At 41.0% G+C, this 22,737-nt stretch overlaps 1 protein-coding gene across 1 annotated transcript in view; it reads right to left on the bottom strand.

Annotated features, from left to right (window-relative positions):
- The window catches only part of ATOSA (atos homolog A), a 47,862-nt gene that overhangs the window by 13,167 nt on the left and 11,958 nt on the right, over positions 1–22,737 (bottom strand). Inside the window, exons 2-5 of the mRNA XM_066196044.1 lie at positions 4,311–4,495; positions 3,278–3,480; positions 2,683–2,808; positions 560–2,411 (exon numbers count right to left, since the gene is read on the bottom strand). Coding sequence (XP_066052141.1) covers positions 560–2,411; positions 2,683–2,808; positions 3,278–3,480; positions 4,311–4,495 — 2,366 coding nt within the window. The remainder of the gene's footprint in view (positions 1–559; positions 2,412–2,682; positions 2,809–3,277; positions 3,481–4,310; positions 4,496–22,737) is intronic.

Genomic DNA, 22,737 nt, shown 5'->3' with positions numbered 1-22,737 from the left:
CCTGACCCAGGTGGATCTACATCACACTAGCATGGGATGAAACATTCAGTATAAGTTCCCCTTGACTCAATCTACAGTTACACAGACTGCTCCCAAAAGATCACATTCCATACTCAGATGGGTGTATTTCTACCAACCAGGATGCCTCACTGCCCATGGAAACAGCTGTTCATAACTCTGCCACCATGAGGGGAATAGAATGGTGTTCTTCTCCATGTTAAACTGATGAAGTTTAGGGGAGGCACCACTGGCCAAGTTAGCCCATCACACAGAATCATTTGACAGGTCACCTTGTCAGCTAGACTGTGGCACTAAGTTGTTTCTTGAACACCTCCAGAGACAGTGACTCCACCACCTGGGCAGCCCATTGTCACGCTTAAACCTTTCCAGGAAGAAATCCCTCCTAAGTGACTTCAGGCCAAGATTACAATGGCAGTATGCTGCTACCTCCAAGGTCAGGCTGAAAGGTCCTCTTCATGCTGGCCCTTAGCAGATAGAGTACAAGCTATCTGACAAAGGGCAGCTATAGGAATTATTGTCAGTTCCCATATGTATTTACCTGTACATCTGGGCTCTTCTGCCGCTCACACTTAACTACATTGTCTTCTGCAGGTTTCTTCTGAGAAGTGCTTTGAAAGTCGAGGCCTGTTGGGTCTTCATTCTCATCATGTGCAGTTTTTGTTTTATCTTGTTTGGTTTTGTTTTTGAAACTGTCATGGTCTTTATTTAAATAATTTTCAATACTAACAAGCTGAGTATTTTGCTCATAAATATTTGGTTTTTTGGAGTCTCTATCTAAACACTTGAGCTCATTTTTGTGCAAAGAGTCAGATACCGGCATCACAGTTGCTTTTTTTGTACCTTCAAGTATTCTGCATTTTTCTATCTGTAAATTATTAAAACTGTCTGTGCCATTGTTCTCACTAACAACTGTTCTTTCTTTAAGTTTATTTGTGCAAATCTGTTCATCAATGCTGCTGCAATTTGAACCCTGCCTAATTCTGTTGGTTATCTGGTTTTTTTGTGCATAACCAGAATGTATTTCCAATTTATCTGAAACTTCAGATTTATTTTCTTTGATACATGATGATGATGATGTGTGAATACTACTAAATGCATGAGACGTTTTATTTGAAGTCTGATGAAATGCATTTTGGACAGCTTCACTGGGTTTTGCTAAAACCAATTTTCTTCTTGCTTGGACTTTCAGAGAAGTTTTCAATTCTCCATCAAACCTCGAAGGACTGATAGGAGTATCAGGTGTCTTTGTCCCAGATTTACTGCTGTCTTCTAACAAAGAAAAATTTGATTTAGCAAAAGAAACAGAAGACGGTTCCTTGCCTTTCTTCAGCAAATTTTCATCTTCGTATGTACTTCGGAAAACTTTTGACGTGACTGGACTAGCCTCATGCGCTTTGAACGGATGTCCGGCAACATGGGAAGTAGCTGGATCACAATGAATCAAGTGTTGGGCAATCCTTGCTATCACCTCCTGCCGCTCCTGGAGCAGGGAATCGATCAGGGGGTTGCTCTCTCCTGCTGACTGACGGCCACAGTGGTTCCCTGGAACACGAGCATCGAGCAGTGTGACCTCTGGCACTGCTCTAGCTTTGCCTTCACCACCATCTTCCTGTACTGCATTGTCTAAGTTGGCAGCAGGAACAGGGGAGCTTTCCTTGCTTTTCCTTGGCACGTTTTCCTCTTCGAAAGTACTCCGAAAAGCTTTTGGTGTAGCCGAGATGTTTTCATGTGTGGTGAACGGACGCCCAGCAACAACTGGTGAAGTAGCTGGATCACAGTGAATCAAGTGCTGAGCAATCCTTGCAATGACTTCTTGTCGCTCTTGAAGTAAAGAGCCTATCAAAGGATTGGTTTCTCCTGTGGGCTGATGAGAGCAATGGCTGTTTGATACACGGGAATCAACCAGAGAATAGGATTTAAAAGTTCTGACTGGTGTTTCATGAGATTGTGTCTTACTGTCTGCTGTGCCATTATAGCACTGAACTTTAGATTGCGATGCCCCAAAGTCAGATCCAAGTCTGGTAGATGAATAAAGTTTTAAATTTCTAAAAGATGTAGTAAACTCAGGCATCTTTTTTCCATTAAGTAGGCTTTCAGGTGTCATTGTCCACGTCTGTTTCCCACGAAAGCGCTGTGGACTGGAACTACTGCACTGCTGAGCAGCACCGGGATCGCTGCGCTGATGGAACTTACGCTCTTGCATTCGCTTCTCATAAAAGCTCAGGTTGGTGTGAATACTACAGGTCAAAACCGGGTAGTTGGATTGCCTGGGCAGGGACTGCACGCTGACCCTCAAGGCCACATTGTGAGAAACATTAGGAACAGGAAAGACATGCTCAGTGGGTGTCTGGGAGAACGTCCATTGCAAGTCCACATCTGCAGCGCTCACCCTGAAATGATACCAAAGGGCATTTACAAAAATAGCTAAATGAGAAGGTTTTCATTACATACTTCATAACAAATGTTTAAGAAAAAGCACCAGAAACATCAGCAACTGCTGTACTTTGCATAGCACACAAATCCTATAGAACTGCCAAAGTACCGGGCCAACAATATGGCACCTTCTGAAAGCAAGCAGGACACCAGGAGAGAAGAATGATTTTAAGACAAGCTGCAGCAATCTGCAAACAGCAGATAGGTTTTTTTCCATTCCAGGCATACCTGTAGAGGATGTTTCGGGGAACAGCACCATGTGAAACACTCAGCCACGCACTCAGCTGAGAGAAGAAGACAAAGGAGCGAACAGCCAGTAAAAGAGTCTTCTCTTCAATAAATCGATCTCCACTCCTAAGGCATTAAAAGACAAACACATGAGTGTCGGGAAGGAAATCCAGAGACCTATTAGAACTAGAACACTGTCAGATCTTTGGTCAGAAAATAAAATATAGCTTAATCAAGCAAAGCAAAAACTCCTCAAACATTTTGAAGATTCCAGAGCCTGCTTTTTTTTTAGTACACATTAAAATTGACATAATTTGACAATTTGACATAACAAATGTTACATGTTTTAGAAGGACCATTTGCAACCAGGATCATTTCATACTCTGCACTGCACAATGTGCACTGCAGAAATTTTGAAATAAAATTCTGAGTAAAAGACAACTAAAATTGAAATGATTCAATTTCACTAGCAGTGGTTTTCCTTAGATCAGTCCTCACGGCAAAGAGTCAGTTCAAAAACACTAACTGATTACTTTAAGGACTTTAACATGACAAGATTCTTCCAATTATCAACTAATCCTCATATCCAACTTACTGTCGAGGAACTGGCTCCAAAATCCACCTTTCTAATAGCAATGCATCTTGTTTGATTGCAGGATCATTTAAATCATTCCCCTCTGTGGTGGGCCCTTCATCACTATAGCAACAGTCTGGAAGTAGCATCACTTCTACCATGATTGGAATATTGTTCTTCCACAGAAGCATAACCTCAGATCTGGTTCGCCTGGCCTGACGACACTGAGGGAAAGCAAAGTGTCAACATATACAAGCCATAAAAATACTAGGCAGATTTAAATCTAATTTAAAAGCATGTTCCAAAGCACTAGAGAAGGGTAAGGGTCAAATTCTGTTTGGTTTCACCAAATGAGAAATAAGATTCCAGGGCTATTGAATGAAAAAATAATTAGTACATCCTTTACAGTTGCCATTTGAGCAACTTTCTTTAGGAAATTTTAAAAGCTTGTAAAAATGCATTTCCCCAACCACTGCACTTTGCTACCTTGTAGTTACCTCGCCACAACGCACCCTCTTGGGTGGACAGACTCAAGCTGTATCTTTATAAATTCTGTGTCTTGGAGCAGGCTAACTTCTGCACAAATATAATTAAATTCCCATGGTACTTAAGAACTTTACTCAAGAGATGGGATGCTCCAACCTTACTCCCAAACAGACTGGCCAGAATTGATGTGCTTGTGTTTTTAGGATCACTAACTTTTCAAGAACACTTGGAAAAGCAAAAAGTTAGGCAAGTTATCCTACATTTTCTCAAAAGAAACCCCAGACCAAGAATACTAAGTATAGTGCTTGTCATTTGCATAATAAAGATTCAAACAGGCACTGCATTCAGGTAGTCGTGCAGAACTTCATGTTCAAGGATAAAAGGCTTAATGATCTCTCATTTTAAGGACAGATCTATTATTAGTAGGATACTGAATTACATACTCATTTAAATGAAGGGCTGACAGAAAGCCATTGTTACTCATGCTTAACTGTGAATCCACTGCGGGGTTCTTGGCCGACTTTAACCACGGTAGCAAGGATTTGTGACATGGGCACCACCACCATACCTGAGCCAGTTTGTCGCTGCATTCATGCTTAGTTGTTGGTGGCTGACTTGACTGTGCTGGTGGGCAGTGAAAGCCCTCTGTCCTGCCCTTGATGGAGTACTCTGGTGTCCGGCCCTCAGTGATCAGCAAGGCCAAGGAGACCAGGAACTCCTCAGCTTCATACTCAAAGTATTCATCCAAAGTATCTGTCATTTCAAAAAGACAAAAATTAATGACATTTGCTGTATAACAACTGTTGGCTGACCCAGCAGTTAGTTTCAATTACACTTGAAATGAGGGTGGGCTATGGGAAATGGATCTTTGTGTCAGACTGGCTGCACTCCCCATAAAACCCACCACTCCCCACTCCAGCACCACAAAACAACTTTCCTCATCTCATAATGTTGTCACTACAAACAAAGAACTTTTTTCTTTTAAACAGCTTTTCCAGAAGAAAAAAGGTCCCCTGGGCTCTTGTGGGAGAAGTCTGATGCCAGTATGACTTGGCATTGTTATTATCATCTGACAGACGGAATAAGAAGCCACAATATATAATAAAATAGATTAAAACTTGAAGAAGGAGAAGAAAAAGAAATATTTACTTCTATTATGGAAAAAGTGGGACACAATGTTCTTTAAGATTTTTATTGCAAGTCCCTCCTGCTGAGAGCAAGGCTTACTTCAGAGGTCCATTTTTAGTTACCATTAACACATAGGAAATGTTCTGAAGAGACATACAGAGTATTCATTGTTTTGTACCACGGTCAGTCTAAACTTGTGCAAAGAATGAAAACTCAACAAGTCTCTCTAGACAAAGCAGCAGCTGGCACTGCTCTCCATGAAGAGCCCTGGCACGCTCAGTTCCTGCAGAGTTAAGATGCACCACTTCATGGTGGTTTATAGAGCACCCTTCTCCTCCTCCCTCATCACGAGGATGTCACCCATCATTCAAACAGATTTAAGTACCACCACATCATGTTGTTCCCCTCTCTGCTTCAAAACACTTCAAGTTTCAAAATTATTTAATTACTGAAGAGGTTACAGAAAACTCTTTTTCATGAAAGCTAAAATACATTCACTTCAAAGTCTATTTTAAGAGCAGCAAAGAAAAGCAGGTGGAGGCAGGGCTGCCAGCAGTTCTTTACCTTTATTTTCATGCTTTAGGGGAACAAAAGCACATGACATCTTCACAATTTTAGCTTAAAAGTCCTATGTCATCCACCAAAACTGCCACAGGGAGAGAGCTAATTTCTATTCATGTTTCAATTATCATGCATAAAGTACCTTTCAGAAGTCTTTTTTGTCTTGGTCCCCTAATAGCAGAGCATTTGGCAAACACTGCAAGGCAGACTTGAGAGATGCATACAAGAATGGATGCATGAAACAAAAGCTCCAATTAAACGTGCAATTATCTGCATATGCAAATCATGAAGTGTGTAAAACTAGCTTTTGCCTGTACATATTTGCCTAGCCCAGGCTTGTACACCACAGACCCCAGGGCTTACAGACGATTTGAAGGGATCTACACAAGGTAAGTAAGACAAGTCAGCCCACTGCTGAAGAAGAGCCAGAGGACAGATGAATTACCCTGGAGGACCCCATATGGCATCTGAACAATACATTAATTACTCTGGCATGAGTTAAAATGGTCATTCACCTGATGGATGGCAAAAAATATCTAATAAAGGATGCATGAAAGATTAAAGGAATGTTAAATAACAGAGAAGACAAGACTCTTAGGTAGTGAGTGATATGAGTCACCTACAAAATTAGGCACCTGCACTTTTTTTTTTTCAGTTGGAAGTCTGGTGAACAATAGGCAAGTCATACTTGGGAATAGGAAAATGGAATTTGGGAAGACTCTGAAAAGGATTTGGATATACAATAGACAAAAAGAAAAAAAATTACAGCATTATCTTGCTGCTAAGCTCATCTTTGTATGTCCAAAGGCCGTGGTAATTTCAAGAAAGTCACAGCAGGATGGATCATTACTGGAGTATTTTGCCTACTCTGAGGTAGAAGTTCAAAAATCCAGAAAGTGTTCAACAGGAGTGAAATTAATTTAAACAAGAATTGTCTCGTGCTTAGCAGACTAAACAAAACTAATTCACCCCTACAAAAATCTGCAAGAAGAATTGTTTTTAGTTAAAATCTGTAAAAACACATATGATTTTAAAGAAAAACTGTAAAGAGTGTGTGATCAAGATCAGCATGTGCACAGTAAAATGTGGTACCTGAAAATTTACACTGAAAATTTTCAGTGCCATGTAACAGTAAAACAGACATGCCCTTCAATTATCATTAGAACCTTATCAGATGAAGCAGTAGATTTTCTATCATTTATCTCTCTTTTAAAGAAGATAATCCATATGCTATCAAAATCTTCTGGAGTTGACACAAATTAATGGACAAATCCTATGGCCAGAGTGCTTCTGCTGAGCAGTTAGATTTAGGCAGAATAGCCCACCCCTTTTTTGTATTAAAAAGCCTCTGATATCAAAGCTTATATTGCATACCTAAAGTGCTCAGTGCCTTCACAGACAAATCACAGGTCACTACAAGACATAGGCAGTCTACGGTGTTCAGATGAAAGATCCAGTAAATAAGCAAGATCTAGTGAATAAAGCCAGGTACATATTCTGAAATAATCATCACTCAAGAATCAGATTACATACACAGTAGTGCTTTATGGAAACAGATAAAGCTCAGCTCCAAGTTCAATTTACAAATACTGCTTCTGTTCCTGTATCAGACCTATTATTTCCAAAGCAACCAGTTACTTGCCTTTAGAATGGAAGAGAAGACCCAATTAGCTAAAGTGACATATTTATATAGTTATATTGGCTGCAGTTACAAAACATCACATTGTTTCAAAATAAAAATGGCATCACTAAAAAGCCTGTGTTGAACTAGGAAATGCTGCAGCATTATAAAGACAGGACCAACACTTTAAACTTATGTCAGCAAAGTAACCAACCAGTTATATGATCTGGACTTTTTAAAACAAATTAAAGCACAAACAGCAAGAGGTTGAGAAATAATTTTTTTCCTACAAAGTTCATGTGGCATAGTATCTTTTTTTAGCTCCACTAGATTTATATATAATTTAGCAACTTCTAAGAGTTTTCATATGGAAAAAACCCCTAAAACCATTGAAAAGCCTGGTAATTGTTCCTATACAACAGACACAGATGATGCAAGTTGATGCAATTGAGGACAAGGGTGGAATGACATTTATAGAAACAGCAAACTCAGTGTTTAGTTAAAAAAAGTCTTACTCTGTGTGTGCTGTAACTGTTTGGTTTTGTGTATGAATCAGCCCTAGGACACAACATATATTGTGTATAGAATAACCCAAATCCTATAACTCGACTACACAACTATGATTATTGTTCTGCTTCATTTCTAGCACTGCAACATGCTAAGTATATAGCATAATATATGCATCTCTCCACTGTCTGATAGTAAAAAATCCAGTTAGTTGAGACAAATAAATAAGAATTAAAGTAATAAGGCATGACAGCCCTCTAACCAATACATTGAAACTAAAGGTTATTTACCAGGTGGGCACAAGAGATAGCAGCAGGTGTCAGACTACTCTAGGAGGAAGAAAGAGAAATTTAAATTTAGACTGAGGCTACTGTGCATAGAGCAAAGCATAGAATACTGGAGAACTGAAACCTGAAGGCACATCATTTTGTTTGCTTTTGCCTCTTGCACATACCAACCTCAAGAAAGACTGATTTTCTACACCTTCTGGAAAAACAGGAAAGCCCATTTAACCAGAAATGTCAGTCTTCAAATCCTTGTCCTCCTCCCTCCACTACACACAGGTGCATGAGCACTGGAATACAAAATAAGAACTTACAATCCCCCCACAAAAACCTGAAATTGGCTCACATCCTGAAACACCAATTAAATTTAGTTATGTGGTAGTAGAGATTCACAAATCCACTTAACTGTAACCCAAGGACTCTCTGAAAACTTCAGTTAATTGAGTTATGCTCAGCTGACTCCTTTCCCAGCTAGGTCATGCTTGTGCAGACCAACTCCCTTCCCTTTCCTATCACAGCTTTTTCTGGAGTAATTACAGAAAATGTTTTCCTGAAATACATGTTTTAGAAGAGCATTCAATCTGTTTTCTAGGCTTAGGCCAGGAAACAAAGACATTTGGTATCACATAACCCATTGTGTTCCAGGTGCCACCAGAAGATGCATCTGGGAGTTGCTACCCCATCCTGCCTGGGCACAGCAAGGCAATAAGCAGCCCCAGCAGAGCCTCTCCTGCCCTGTGCTACCCTCCCATCGTGACCAGGCTATGACACAACCACAATCTCTCTTAGTCCATGCTTATTTTATTGTCCTGGAACCTCTTATACTGCACTGCTCACCAAAGCTCTCTACCAAGCTCGTCCTGTTCTCAGAAAAAGCTCATTTTTGCAAAGAGACTTTCTTCAAAGAAAGACAATTAGTTCAACTGGAAGTATCCTTTAATCCTGACCTTTACTGAGTGAGGGCTACTTCCTTTGAGAGTCCATGAAACAACTAATAATTGGTTTTGAATATGCTCTGTAACAGCCCAGACCTTTCCTGGAAAATCTTTAGGCACCCATAATGGATTTTGAAGGCCACTGATTAAAAGTAATCACATTCCTATTTTACTTAGAAAGTTGAAACCCAGAAAGTTGAAACCCAGAAAGCAAAATACTTAACAAAATATGGAATGGATAGTGTAGGCTGTTGGGATTCCCAGCTGATGCAAGCCCTGCTCCTGCCCTACCCAGGCTGGCCAGTGGGTACTGTGGAATGGTTGCCCACATCTGCTCTCTCCTCCTTTTTTCAAAGACTAAAAGCATCGCGTAAGTATTTGGATTTAATTTTTGTCCTTTCAGTACAGGAGGTCCCTAAGGAGACATTTCAGTCCAAGGGTCCCGTGGCAGGAGTCAGGTACACAGGAGAAAAAGTGGCTGCACTGTCAGCACTCAGAACCCATCATCTCCCAGCAAGGGCAGGGCTCTGCATTGAAAAAATTACAGCAAAAGCTCTTCCTGCAAATCAATCAACTCTGAATAAGTTTTAGTATCTTGCTATTCCAAGAAACTGGTTAAAGGTACTTCCACATTTTAAGAGTAAGGCAGGGATTCAAGAAACTACTGTAAAGGAAATGAAACACAATGTAAATGTTTGACTAACAGCTTCTCTTCTGGAATTAGAAACACCTACAGATGCTTTGGTTAACTAATTCCACGTTGTGCTTCACTTCAAAAGAAAGTTGCCCTTGAATCCCCCAAATTCAAGATTCTCTAAATGAGCAGTCATGTTGTGTCTGCATATTACAAACCCATAATTATATCTGAAGTCACACGCTTCAAAAGCTCTGCAATATTAAGAATTTAGGTATAATTTAAGCTATCAAGAGTTAAAGTCATGAGATGGCCTACTTCTTTCAAGAAACAAGCCATTAGTTACTTAAACGCAAGCAAATGCAGTGAACTGGTTACTCACCTTAGTTTAGGAATAATCCTATACAGACTGACACACATTGACAACTGTCTGACATTTTTATGGCTCATGATCTTTGAGCTCAGGGACAGTCATTGTGAAAACACGAGGAGAGCAGCACCATAATTCATCTTATTGTTACTGTCTGCTTATTTTTTCCAGGCTACCAAACTGAACCACTACCTGGGTATCAAAGCAGTTCAGCTGTAGGCAGAAAATGGTAGCATAGGAAATTACATTAGAACTGATGCATACCTGCTATTCAAATAAAACAACAGCATAAGCAATAAAAAACCTCTGGTCCTGCTCAGTTTCACATGAAACAGGAGGAAATTTACCTGCTTCTGTGCTGTTATGTCAGTTTATAACCAGAAAAACAAACCAAAGCACACTTTCTTGTAAGTAAGGGGGGCAAGACAGAGCAACATGGAGCTGATGAAGTTATTCCAGAGTTGCAGAGCAATAAAAACCAATCAGTGGCATGAGCTCCACTGTAGAATGCAGTGCTGCATTAATTCCCTGGGTACATGTGCATCACTACTCATCTCCTGCACGCTCCTGCTGGATGCCTCTCTCAGCACCCAGAGCTAATCTCGAGGCAGCTTTACTGTAAATAGAGAGACTGGTTTTAAAACTGGGCTGGGGAAAAAAAAAAAACAAACCAAAAAACCAATTCCCATTTTACTAAAACTTATTCAGGTTCAAACAGCTTAATAAGTACAGACATAAAATCCATTTAAAGCTTAAGTCTCCTGCAGTCATCTCAGAAACTAGTGCTCTCTGGGAGTGTAAAACGCAGACTGTTAAACTGATCTGGGTGTTCCCATCTTGCTTCCTGCGTTTTGGCTGACATCCTATTTTGCCATCACCATGCTGCTTACTGAGTCACTTCTCTCTGTCCAACTGTAGCTTCTATTTTTATCTAAGCAACAACAGTTTAATGTGCTTCTTTTGATTTTTTGGCATTAAACCAGATTCTAGGTCTAATATTTGCATTTTGATCAGGGAAACTGGTTTTGTTTCCCCTTAAGTGGACAAAGAAAAGGAATAAGAACAAATGGTATAAGCTGAATTGTTTCTTGCTCCACAGTGAAACCACAAATTGTAAAGTAGGTCAATCATTACAATTTCAACATCTGTATTTAGTAGAAGGAAAGCAATACCTGAAAACATGAACTCAGAGGCTTATTTCAAATGTCAATTCACCAAAAGTTGCAAGAGAACATGTATATTGTAACATACAACTGTCCCACTCTATCCTGACATGGGTTTCTAAGTGCTGAAATATCAGTGTAAAGCTGTAAGATTATCAGTGCTGGAATAGCCAGCAGTTTAAAAATAAGCCAGTTGTGGGAAGAGAACATTTTCTTTTTGCTGACCCTAAACTAAAGGTGTTACTTTGTACCAACATGCTACCACTGGACAGGTCCTGAAAGCAAAGAGGACTTGGCTCAGTCAATGCCTTTAAGAGCACATCAATTTCTGTTTTCCTTTATATTACAATTTCCTACATTGTGATTACATTAAATATGACTACACAAAAAAACTGAAGTCATACTATAAGGAAACAAAAATGCCTATAAGGAGCAGACGAAGTAATTTCCATTAATTAATCTCTAGCTTTTTACATTTTTTCCCTTATTTAGCTGATGCTCTGCCTAAGCTGGATTCTGTTAGAACAAACTGCAAGACACAATGCATCTATCTGAACGAAACAAAAATTTAAATCTCAACAAAGCCAAAGGATTTCTGTCAGGTATATCTGTTCATTTCTGAAAGAAAATAATTAGGAGGAAACATCTCTTTTACAATTAGTGTGTGGTGCTGAGTATTGAATAGACACGTGGCTGTAACTGGAAGGGAATAGAAGGTTTCTATCTGGCTTTCACTCACCACCAATACAATGATTTACTACCCTGGTAAATATGCTGATTTAAACCTTGCAGAATTATACTGAAAACGAATTACTGTTTTAAATTCCACCCTAGTCCCAGGAGGTAGCAAGGGCAATGAGGAGACCAGACCTAGGCTAACTTCACAGGCACTGGCACCACAAAGCAGTTCACAAAGCAAAACCCATCCAAACGCTCAGTTTGGGGAGGTGGAGGAGCTGTGTGTCACCCTAGAACAGAAAGCAGAGCACACTTAAGCTTACAGACTATGTGAGAAATTTCTTCCTGAGGTGTTTTCTTGGCAAATAACTGAGCATTTTTTACACTAAAATAAGATTTTTCCAATACAAATTTCTATGTATATAATTTTTTTCCATGCTTCCCTCACTGACACTGATGACTTTCATCAAGGTTTTTCCAGCCAGGGGAACTTTGGAGATGAGAATGATGACCATGTTCATTATGGTTGCTCATTAACTCAAGGAGTTCTTGGATTTAGCAGCAGCTACATGGCTGAAGACACTGAAGGCTTTAATCAGCTTACCCTATTTCATGTTGGCTGTAAATATCATTCTGCAGTGACTCCGCAGCTGCTGCTTTCCTTTCAAATGAAACCCAATGTGTGTTAACAATGAAAGAGCACATCTATTTAGCTAATCCTCACCTCTTCCTGAAGGCATATCATCCATGTGACAGTTGCAATTGAGTATTGGGAAGTCTAACTCCCAAGCCAAGGCAGCCCTTCCATTAAACAGGTTGATGGCAGCTCTGCATTAAATTCCAGCTGTGACAGCATTTTTATAGTAAACAAATAAAAGTGTGTGCCAGAATTTTATTTCAGGCCCTAAACACAATACAATGCAGGACAACATACATAGGTTCCACTTTTAATTTGTTTAGCAATCCAGCCTGACAAAGATTCAACTACTTGCAGACTTCTGAACTGTTTATACAGAGATTGGTTTAGAGATGGAAAGCAGTAATTTGCAATAATAAATCACTTTCAGATGTTACTGGAAAAGACAGACCTTTTAATAAATCCTGCAGTAGGTATTTCAGTGCCTATGAGAGCTGCCAGAGAGCAGAGTCCTCCATTTAAAAGACTAGATGTTTGCACCTTTTGCTGACCAGATTCTTGCTAGTGTCACTCGGTTTATTCCTCTGTAATGTATCTTCACAACAGACACAAGGATCTTTGGGCTCAGCATTTACAAGGATTAAGCATTATCCTTGCCAAAAAATACTGGTTTTTAAAATCTCCCCATTAACACCAAAAACTTCTCTGTTTGGGGGATTTCATGCTTTACCTCATCACTCTAAATACTTACTGTACTTAGAGAAACTTTGGCAATATACCTTCAAATGTTCTTGTGCTTCTTTTTCCATTAATACAGATAAAATAACACTTCTTTTCCAAGGAGAAATATAAAGTAGTTTTCAGCTTTCAAAAGGATTTTGAGCAAATGATTTGGAAAAGTCATTAAGTGCCTGACAAAACTGCAATGGGAACAGAAAAATCTCACTGGGAAAGGTCATCTCTACTCTGTGTGTGCACAGATTCCATTCTGGTTTACAACCACCAGGCACAAGTGGTGTTCCTCTTCCCTAAAAACATTGCAAGGAAAAGAACTGCTACATCATGTGCCCTTTGCTTCAGACCATAGTTGGACTTGCTGGAAAACAAACCAGAGAGAATTTGAAAAGTGCTGTGTGAGAGAACTGACTCACTTTTGGGTGGAATGAGCAGGCATGCCACAGCTGCTGGAGTCAGGGAAAGCCCCTGGTAAAAGCACCATGTTGACTTATGGGATCACACTCCATGGAAAACTTTCACTGAGCATTCAGCCTTCAACACAATATTGTTGCCTAGGCAAGTGAGGTTTTATAAGCACCAAAACACTCAGCCTTCCACACACTCAGAAAACTTTCAACAACCAATACTCAAACACTCTCATCTTCATACAGCAGTCAGGTGCCAACAGGCCTGACTGATGATTTGTGAAAACCACGCTACTGACAAAGCTCTTGTACACTGAAAATCTCCCCAAAAGATACCTATCAGTCAGTATCTATTTTTAATAGATATTGCAATTTCTCAGTTTTACTGTGGTTACAAAAACCCCAAACAAAAACAAATCAGAGAAGACTGTGGGACAGGGGTGGGCAAAAGTCTACATGTTTTTGAAAAAAAACCCACCTAGTCCAATTTTGGTGAGTCTACTCCATTAAAAGACCAGTAAAAAACAAAACAAAACAAACCAAACCAGGGGAACAACTAAGACCTCTCCCATGCATGGTCAGTATGTAATTTCTTCAAGGGCAAGAATTTTGATCATCAACATGTAGCAGATTTTTTAAAAGTTTTGGTTTTGTTTCTTATATTACAAATTTGGTAAGAGGGTAAAATAGGTGTTATCAGCAACTCACCAGAGCAGCAATAAACCCTGCACTGATGCAAAAAGTAACCCCTCTCGCTCAAGGAGAGATAACATTTAATTTCAAATATCCTTGTCTTAGAGGAACCTGTAAAAACCAGAAAGTTATGAATGCCAGCACATCACCTAGGTCAGCCAATGGCCCTGATCCAGACAAATAAAGGTTAATTGGCATTATTTTAACATTCTAGAGAATATGACAGTCTGTGCAGTTTTCCACTGGACTGAAAAGACCTCATGGGCCAGGAATTAAAAATCTGCAACTGCTTGGGCAGTAATGAACTTGTAGTTCAATCCAAATCATCAAAATAGTCATTTTACATGTCTAGACATATTTCATCTGTGCAAGTACTGAATAGCTTGATGTATGCAGTTTTTCTTTCCCCTTGCTTTCACCCAAATTGAAGAATTGACAGGATCTAGCTGAGTGACATTTATCTTGTTACAGATCGGACTGACGTTAAGATTTAAACAAAAAACCAATCAGACTAATGAAACTCTAGAGCCCCAGACCTTGGAAAGTACCTTTTAAAAAACAGGCCCACTTGAACAGTGAAATTTCAAACAGCATACTTGTTTGCTTACAATATTTAAGTGTCTGCTTTCCCTCTCCCCTTCATTCAGCCATCCTTCCAGGCTTGCAGGGCAGATTTGAAGGCTACCAGAAACACCCAGCCAGCGGGCACCTCACAGAACAAAACAAGCTTATGACAATCCAAGACGCAGGACACCCGTACGGAGCGCCAAAATTAACACCACTGGAGCAAGAATAACAGCGGTGTGTTCATCGTGTATCTGCTCAAAACAATTCTCCCTTGCAGGGACAAAGCTCCTTCAGGGCTGTCTGTGCTGCTGCTGGCACGGAGCAAAGAGGACAGCAGGCACAAGCCTCCTGCACGGCGCTGACCCGGCGTCACCCACCGGGCTGGCCCGGGCGCCAGGTTCATTGGCTGCACGTGTGTTTTGTAACACCCTGTACTGCCTGTTCCTGGAACGCTCTTTCCTCAGAAGCCAGGGCACAGGGCTCACCCCTCCAGGGCCACTTCCAACCCAATCTCACCAGCAGCAGCAGCATCTTGCTCCTCGAGATAAACTATCAGTTTATAGGAGAGCGAAGGATCCAAACCCTGCTCGCGTGCTCTGAAATCAGGTGACCCGTGAGCCAAGGGACACAGTAATAAATTATTAGGAAAAACAAAACATTACACTAAAAATAGTGAACACAAGCAGCACATGAAGAGTAACAGTTTTTACCCAGTCAAAGCTCAAGGCCCTCCCCAGCCTCTTTTATATCTGGGCAAAACAAATTGACGTAAGCAAAGACAGAGAAACAAATAAAATCTTACTTTAGTTCCTCCTTGATAATTTGCAACTATATACTTAATTAAAAGCAAACAGCAGGGGAAAAAAAACCCAAAGAAGCTAAGTTTTGGACCAGCAGAAAAAGTATTAATGCCAAAATAAATACCCAATGCAATTTCAATTAGAAAATAACAAAATTACTTTCTTTTAAGCAAAATTGCTCCAAGATGAATTCAGATCAGACATGCCAAAAAGCTTCACTTCAGCTACTAACACAGTTCAGGCAACATTAAGGATTCGCTCACTTGTCAGGCTTAATAGAGCAAATAAATTATTGTGAATGCTCAATTTAAGCACCAGGTAAAAACAAAACAAAAGCCCTTCACAAACATTCCAGAATCCAAGTGCCTGATATCCATAACTTATTTTGTCAACCCTCCCATTAGCAAAAACATTATACGGAGATTTTCTACTAGAAATCAATAAAGAAAATAATTTTTTTTATTATCAAGGGACAATAATGCATAAGTTTGTTGGAGGAAGAGATAACAAAACAGCAAGCACAGAACAGTCAAAAAGACTAAGTTTCCATTTAGAAATATCTGATTACATTGTCTATTACTATAAACAGCTGGTTTTTTGCAATCACTTATCTTCAAGAACTAATAAAAAACACATCCAAGAGATTTTTAGCACAGAACATTTTATTCTTACCATCTGAATTAGTGGCTGATCTTGAAAGGATCAGAATCTGGCATGGGAATGCAGACAATAAGCAACCTGCCCTCTTTACCCCCAGAAAAACTTGCAAACTGGGTTCACTACACCCTCCTTGCTGGGCTGAATCCCTAGCAAACAGCATTTAGAGAATTGTTTATAGCACGAGTTGGTTTTCCCCTTGAGTATGGAAAAAATGCTTGTCTGAAATCCAAAGATTTTCCTCAGAGATAAATTCCTCACAGTCCAAGCTGGCAGCACGCCCTGGCAGTGGGGACCTCAGGGCTGGGCACAGCCCACGTGGATGCCACCCGCCAGCGAGCAGATGGCAGGGCCTTATCTCCTGCCCAGGGAAGAGCCAGCACTGCCCGCAGGATTCCTCATGGAACTGGTGTGAAAACGGCACACACAAGGTCATGCCTCACCACCATCCAGCCTTGTGAGGTACCTCTGGTCGGTGCCGTATTTTCCTGTTCTTTTTGTCTCTTAAAATATCATCTTTCATAACAAGAAAATGACTCTTTTTTTTTTCTTCTGCTTTCTAGATCCTCCAGTGGCTTACCACTGTTCCTGTTGTCACCCACTCACTACTGCAGTACACCGGCCTCTGATTACTTTAATCACCAGTCCTTACTCCCCCTGTGTTGTCCTACACTCTTGATTAAAATGACTCTGATTTGCAGCTTCTCCATTACGGTGATAAAGGCTTGTTAGCCTGTGGGAGCACAGTTTATCTGTCTCTATCAGTATTATCCCTTTGTCTCCTCACAGCCCTCTGTTGGAAGCCATTGATTTAGTGTTTGATACTTGCATAATGTCTGAGGTGAGGACAGCCTTTTGTTCCATGCTTGTATAATACCCAGCAAAACAGGATACCCAAGTGTGACTCTTATTTTGTATCACAGATAACAAATAATAATCTTCAGGCAATAACTCCATGAATTTTGCTTCCCTTCTGTTTAAGTCCTCTTACGACTGAGTTACACACCTGGAAGATGAAGAAGTCCTTGATCCATCTGACACAGCAACACAAAACACTCAGGAAACACAGCCTGAGAATATAGAGGCTTGGTACACAACTACATGAAGTACTTCCTTCACTCTGTAAAGAAGCCACTGCTGTAGTAAAGACCCACAGCACAGATGTACCTCACAAACACAGCAAAAGTTGAGGAAACTACACATTTTTAACAGCACTGATTAAACAGACTTACAACAGGTTGTTTATGTTGTATGAGAAGCGACCTGGACTCAGTTATCTACATAGCTCTGGTTGGTGACTTCCCAAAGCAAATCCCACCCTCCAGTACTTTCAGTGCCATGAAGTTTAGTCTATAACGACAGTCCTTCAGATGTCCTACCCCAAAAAGAGATACTGGCACTTCTAGTTTGAATTTAACTACACTAGGTACAGGACCTGTAGAGTAACCTCTCTATAAAAATAAGAGAGCACGTGGGGTGCTTCCAGCGTCCTGCTGACACAGCCCAAGGCCAGCACCTCAGCTGCACGTGTGAGTCAGATGAGAAGTCACATCCACCCACCCACTACAGGCTCCTCCTCACCTGCACCATGCCCGGGTCAAATGCAGACAGCTGCCTACCTCCTGCTCCCTTTCCCCCTTGCCATGCTATTCAAGCTGCAGGAGGCAATTCTAATGTTAAGTTAAATGGAAAGGATTCAGAGAGATCTGCTCAGATTATAAACTTCTGCATTTAAACTAATGTTTTAACTGCCAGGCATTTTAAAGTATACAGTACTTCAGACATCTTTTAGAAAGATGTTATAGGAACTAGAATAAGCAAGGCCTCTAGGAATTCATGTCCACTTTCTCTCAGTTTACTTTTTCTCCTTCTCCAGCTGGTTTGTTTTGCCTTTTAAAATTTATTTTAAAGTCATAAAACCAACAAATTACCTCCAGTTTCATAAACTTTGCTAAAACTGTAGAGTAAAACATGTTAGTTGCCATGGCAGTAGTGAGGAGTTGCTGGGTCAGGATGCAGAGAACTTCTCTTGTTCTGTCTCATCATTTGCATCAGAAGTTCAGCCATCTGTTATTAACTATTTAACAACAGTCTTGCTTGTTAGCACTGGTGCTTGCTATTTAAGTCTCCACACCTTCAGCGCTTTTGAAAAATCTCCTAATTAATGTGGCTATTCATCTGAGGGCTCAGTTATCTTTCAGGTAGGATGACCACCATTACTTCAACTTGGCCAATATTCTCCTTTCTCACCAAGGAAAAAGCAAACACTTATGCAGACACCAACCTCTAGAAGCAGCAGCTTCATTGTTAGCCGTAAATTTGAAAAGAATTTCATCAGACAGTAGATGATGTGGCTGAACTCCAAGACAGGCTATATATCCCTCCCATTTAAGTACACTCTACTATACATTATCTTCCTCAAGTTCCATAGCACCCCTCAATCTTCTTTATCCCACCTTCTTGATACTGCAGAAGAAAATTTTTGTAATTTTATTTCAGAGGATGAATATCATCGATTCAGCCATGTGTTGCCAACAAGTAAATACTGCCTTTTACTCTCTGAGAGAATCTGAAAATATGTTTGTCTACTCCCTGCATACATGAAGAAAACAAAAACTCAGTTACCCATTTCCAAGCTTAGAATTTTGGAGTTAAAAGCATTTTACCTTATCTTGACTCCACTATCTTCATTTAAGTCTGCATGACCTAAACAAAAATACTAATTCTTTCTGAATCTCATCCTAGGAAAGCAGGCCAGTCTTGTTGCTCCTCACTCATCACACCCTCAGAAGAAAGTGGGAGGCTGTAGAGTGGCAAAAGGGAACAATGCATCTGTTTCTTGTACTGTTCCTAAAACTACTTAACCAAAAAAACAAAAACAAAAAAAATCAGTACTAGGGGCAAGAAAGAGGCCTTCAGCAGGAAGTCCTTGCTTCAGTCATTTAACACCCTAACATATGCTAAGAGCACTCTGTTCACAGGTACAGCCAGCAAAACTCAGATCCTCCAAAATTATAAAGTGGAAGAAAATTTTGAAAAATACTTATGTGGAATATGGAAAGACAGTTGCAGGGCATCAGAAGACTAATTCACATGTCCCAATAACAAGACAGTAGTTTCCAGGCTGGTCTGTCTTTCATGATGACAGGCAGACCAGCAGCCTGTGATACGCACTAGCAATGTCAGTGCAGCAGAACATGGCTCAGAGACCTCACAGGCCTCTGAGATCCCTTCTCAAACTAAAAACATGAGAGATTTGGTAGATACAACCACACATGTATATGGCAGATCTGATATAATGCAAGACTGTAGACACCCAGAACAAGAACCCAGTGTCATTACTTCTGGTTCCAATGAGAATGATGCAACTGAACAGTCTAGAAGTGCCTGAAAAGGTCTTCCTTTTAGCATGTTCAGGAAAATTCTCCATTACAGATATTTGACCTCACATGTGAAGGCTTGGAGAAACACATCCAGGGCAGCTTTCTGACTATCAGACCATATCAACTCGAGAGGCTTGGTTCAACTCCAACAAGTATGTGAGCACTGATGGCATAACTAAACTCAAGATAAATACAGTCATGGGTAAGAACTGTTTAGCACATTTTCTGCCTACATGCAAGGCACCTACTAATGCCACTGAACTGCATTTTTTTCCCCAACATAACTGAAAAACAAGAAAATGAGAAACAAACCTAAGAATGCAAATGCACTGATAATAATAAAGCTTTTAAAGAGCATTCACAAGGAGAAGAGATAGAAACACTCAAGAATTCAATAATTTTATTTTAATGGACAAGACATTAAACATTATAGTATGCAGATTGAGTAGGAGCCGATATTCCTATGACTTTATTACAACATCATGTCAGTTAGAAATCATACCTACAAGCCAAAAACTTCTGCAGCACTGCTGCTAGAACAGTACTAGCTATCAGAGTCATTAAAAAAGCACACAGAACAAACAAAAGCACAGGACTTGTTAGGAAGTGTCCTCAGGTGAGGAATGTAAATTAAGAATTCCATTATTTTATCTGAAATACAGAAAAAGACAAAACAAAAAGCCCAGAACAAACTATTTTCATAACATCTGACCTCTTCTACTGCAGTTTCTTTTTGCATTCATCTTCTCTTTGCGCTACTTGATCTCCCAAAACTTTGATGTTACAAACCATTCATTGTCATCTAAGTGGTGGGTAATTTATCTTGTGGAACTTTGTCAGAACATGTTTGACCACCCAAAATCCTCCTCCTAGCTAGAAAGGCTACCTCCAGCTTCAGTAGGTTTCAGTATTTGCAGTACAAATTATTGAGAGGGTGGAGAGGAGGGTGAGGCATAAGGCTAGCAGACCAAAGGCAGAGACTGTACTTCTTCCTGAGAAATGCAAGGAGCTCTGAGAGATGAAATTGATGATGGTGGAGCAGCATGAAGCCCCTCAGGTCACTTTTCCAATGCTATTAACCTTCACCTACAACGCCTGCCTTTAAGTGGTTAAACAGTAACCTGCAAAGGTAAAAAAGTTACTGAAGAGACAATACATGCTTCCCATCTACAAAAAATTCTGGGAGAGTGGCCAAGCCCATAAAATTGTTTTCAAATTTTATTTGGGAGGATAAATGAGGACATTACAACACTCAAGCTGTTTAAAAGACTGCACACTTTAAAATGGACACCAGAGCCTACTATGGAATTTTGAATGCATAAAACAAAAGAACGTTTTTGATAGCTTCAGAATTGAACTGTGTCACACAGCACAATTCAGCTATTTACAAGTTTCCGCACTGTAAGTCATGTTATTAAGCTGTAATAGTCTTCTGGTACTCCAAATAATAAAACATTACATAGGGTCAAAACTGAAAGCCTTAACAAAATTTCAGCCAAGAATCTAGTTTGCCTCCCTCTTCCTTAATATATGGTAATTTTCCACATAGCAAAATAGCAGACTCACATATTTAAAATTTAATATATGTAGTTATGAAATTTCACTTTGTCCTCTCAAAAATTCCTTACTGCTTTCCTTTACAAAGCAGTGCTTCAGTGATTCAAAGCCAATATTCCCACACAGAACACAAGAGTACACCAGTGGAATCATTCCTCCTGCCACGCCAGAAGGTGGGCATCCAATGTCAGCAAGCTCACTTAAATTAGAGCTCTTGTACTTTTCAGAGGAATATCAACAAGCTGCTCTAGACACAGGATGAGCAAATAAATAAATAAATAAATAAATAGATAAATAAATAAATAAATAAACAAGCACTTGGTCAGAGCAACATTCACATTTTTAGGTAACAAGTTTGCATAAAAAGCAATGGATAGTCCTCATTTCTGCACTGAGTTCAGTATAATATTAATTAGCTTTTTATACCATGTAGTTGAGCAACCAGTAAGATGCTAATTAAAGATACATATTTTTATTGCCCCCAAAGCTGCCATATTTGCATCAGCTTCATTTGCCCCAAGACAAACAAGTAGTGGCAAAGGGCTGATAATGTTTCATGCATTGTTTCTAGCAGAAATCAAAATACTGTAATAGTTTCTTCCTGCTGGAGGAAAAAAAAAAGAGGAGAGAGAAACTTGACCTACATAACAAGGCACAGAAGAAACTCAGTTAAGCTTCAGGGTGTTTTCGGGAGGGGGAAGAGGTTCCTTTTTTTTCTCATAACAATGAAGAGTCAAGCAGTTACATATGGCTACACTAACTACAACTGTTAGCACATCTGACACTTAACTACAGTCTCACTTTGAAGGCTTAAAAATCCTCCCCTCCTGTTCCAGGACATTTTATACTCTTGCCCTAATGAATTAACAGAGTTAATTTTTAGGCTGTCCATTGCTTTCCTTCAAGGGAACGTTAAAAAAGAAAAAAAAAGAAAAAACAACCCTCAACTCACAGAAATTAAGCCTTCAGTACACGGAAGGAAAGGAAGAATGTCTGGTTTGGGTTTCTAAAGGAACGGTTTACAAACTGAACCGGAGAGGCAAACTTTGGTACACTTCAGCATAGGCGGATTTCAAACCACCTTTCACAGACAAACACCACCGACAACTGCCGATTACTGAGTTACACAGCTTGAGCTTGTTTCACGCCCGGGAAGCCTGTCCGGGCCGGTGCCACCGCCGGCCTTCCAGCCTCCCCCCGCCGCTCCGCCCGGCCCCCTCCCCGGCGCCCCCGGGCCGGGCCGAGCCGGGCCGGGCCGGGCCGCCCCGAGCCTCGGGGCTCGCTGCCGTACACACCTTCTCCGCTTGGCCCGGCGCTCCCGCAGCGAGCCCCGCAGCGCCGGCGCGGGTGGCCGGGAGCCCACGGCATCCTCCACAAAGGAGGCAGAGTAGGGGCGCGCATAGCAACAGGCCCGGGCGCCGATTGGCCCCGCCGGGCGAGCCAGCGCCGGCCCCTCGGCGCGGCCCGGCCCCCGCGCCCGCCCGCCCGGGCCAGGTGAGCGGGGCGGGCCCGCGGCACCGCCGCCGAACCAGAGCCCGCGGTACCGGGACCGCGCTGCGGCGGAACCGCGAGGGAGGGGCGGCGGTGCCGGGAGCGCCCTGCCCCGAACGCCGCGCCGGGGCCCTCGCCGAGGGGTGCCAAGGGACGGCGGCGGCGGGAGGCGCTCCCCCGCTCCGGG

The sequence above is a fragment of the Chamaea fasciata genome, unplaced genomic scaffold, assembly GCF_029207755.1.
Source record: "Chamaea fasciata isolate MVZ Bird 193981 ecotype frontalis unplaced genomic scaffold, bChaFas1.0.hap1 SCAF_14, whole genome shotgun sequence".
Classification (NCBI taxonomy): domain Eukaryota; kingdom Metazoa; phylum Chordata; class Aves; order Passeriformes; family Sylviidae; genus Chamaea; species Chamaea fasciata.
The sequence above is the reverse complement of the archived record's forward strand: the minus strand, read 5'-3'. Positions and strand labels throughout refer to the sequence as shown.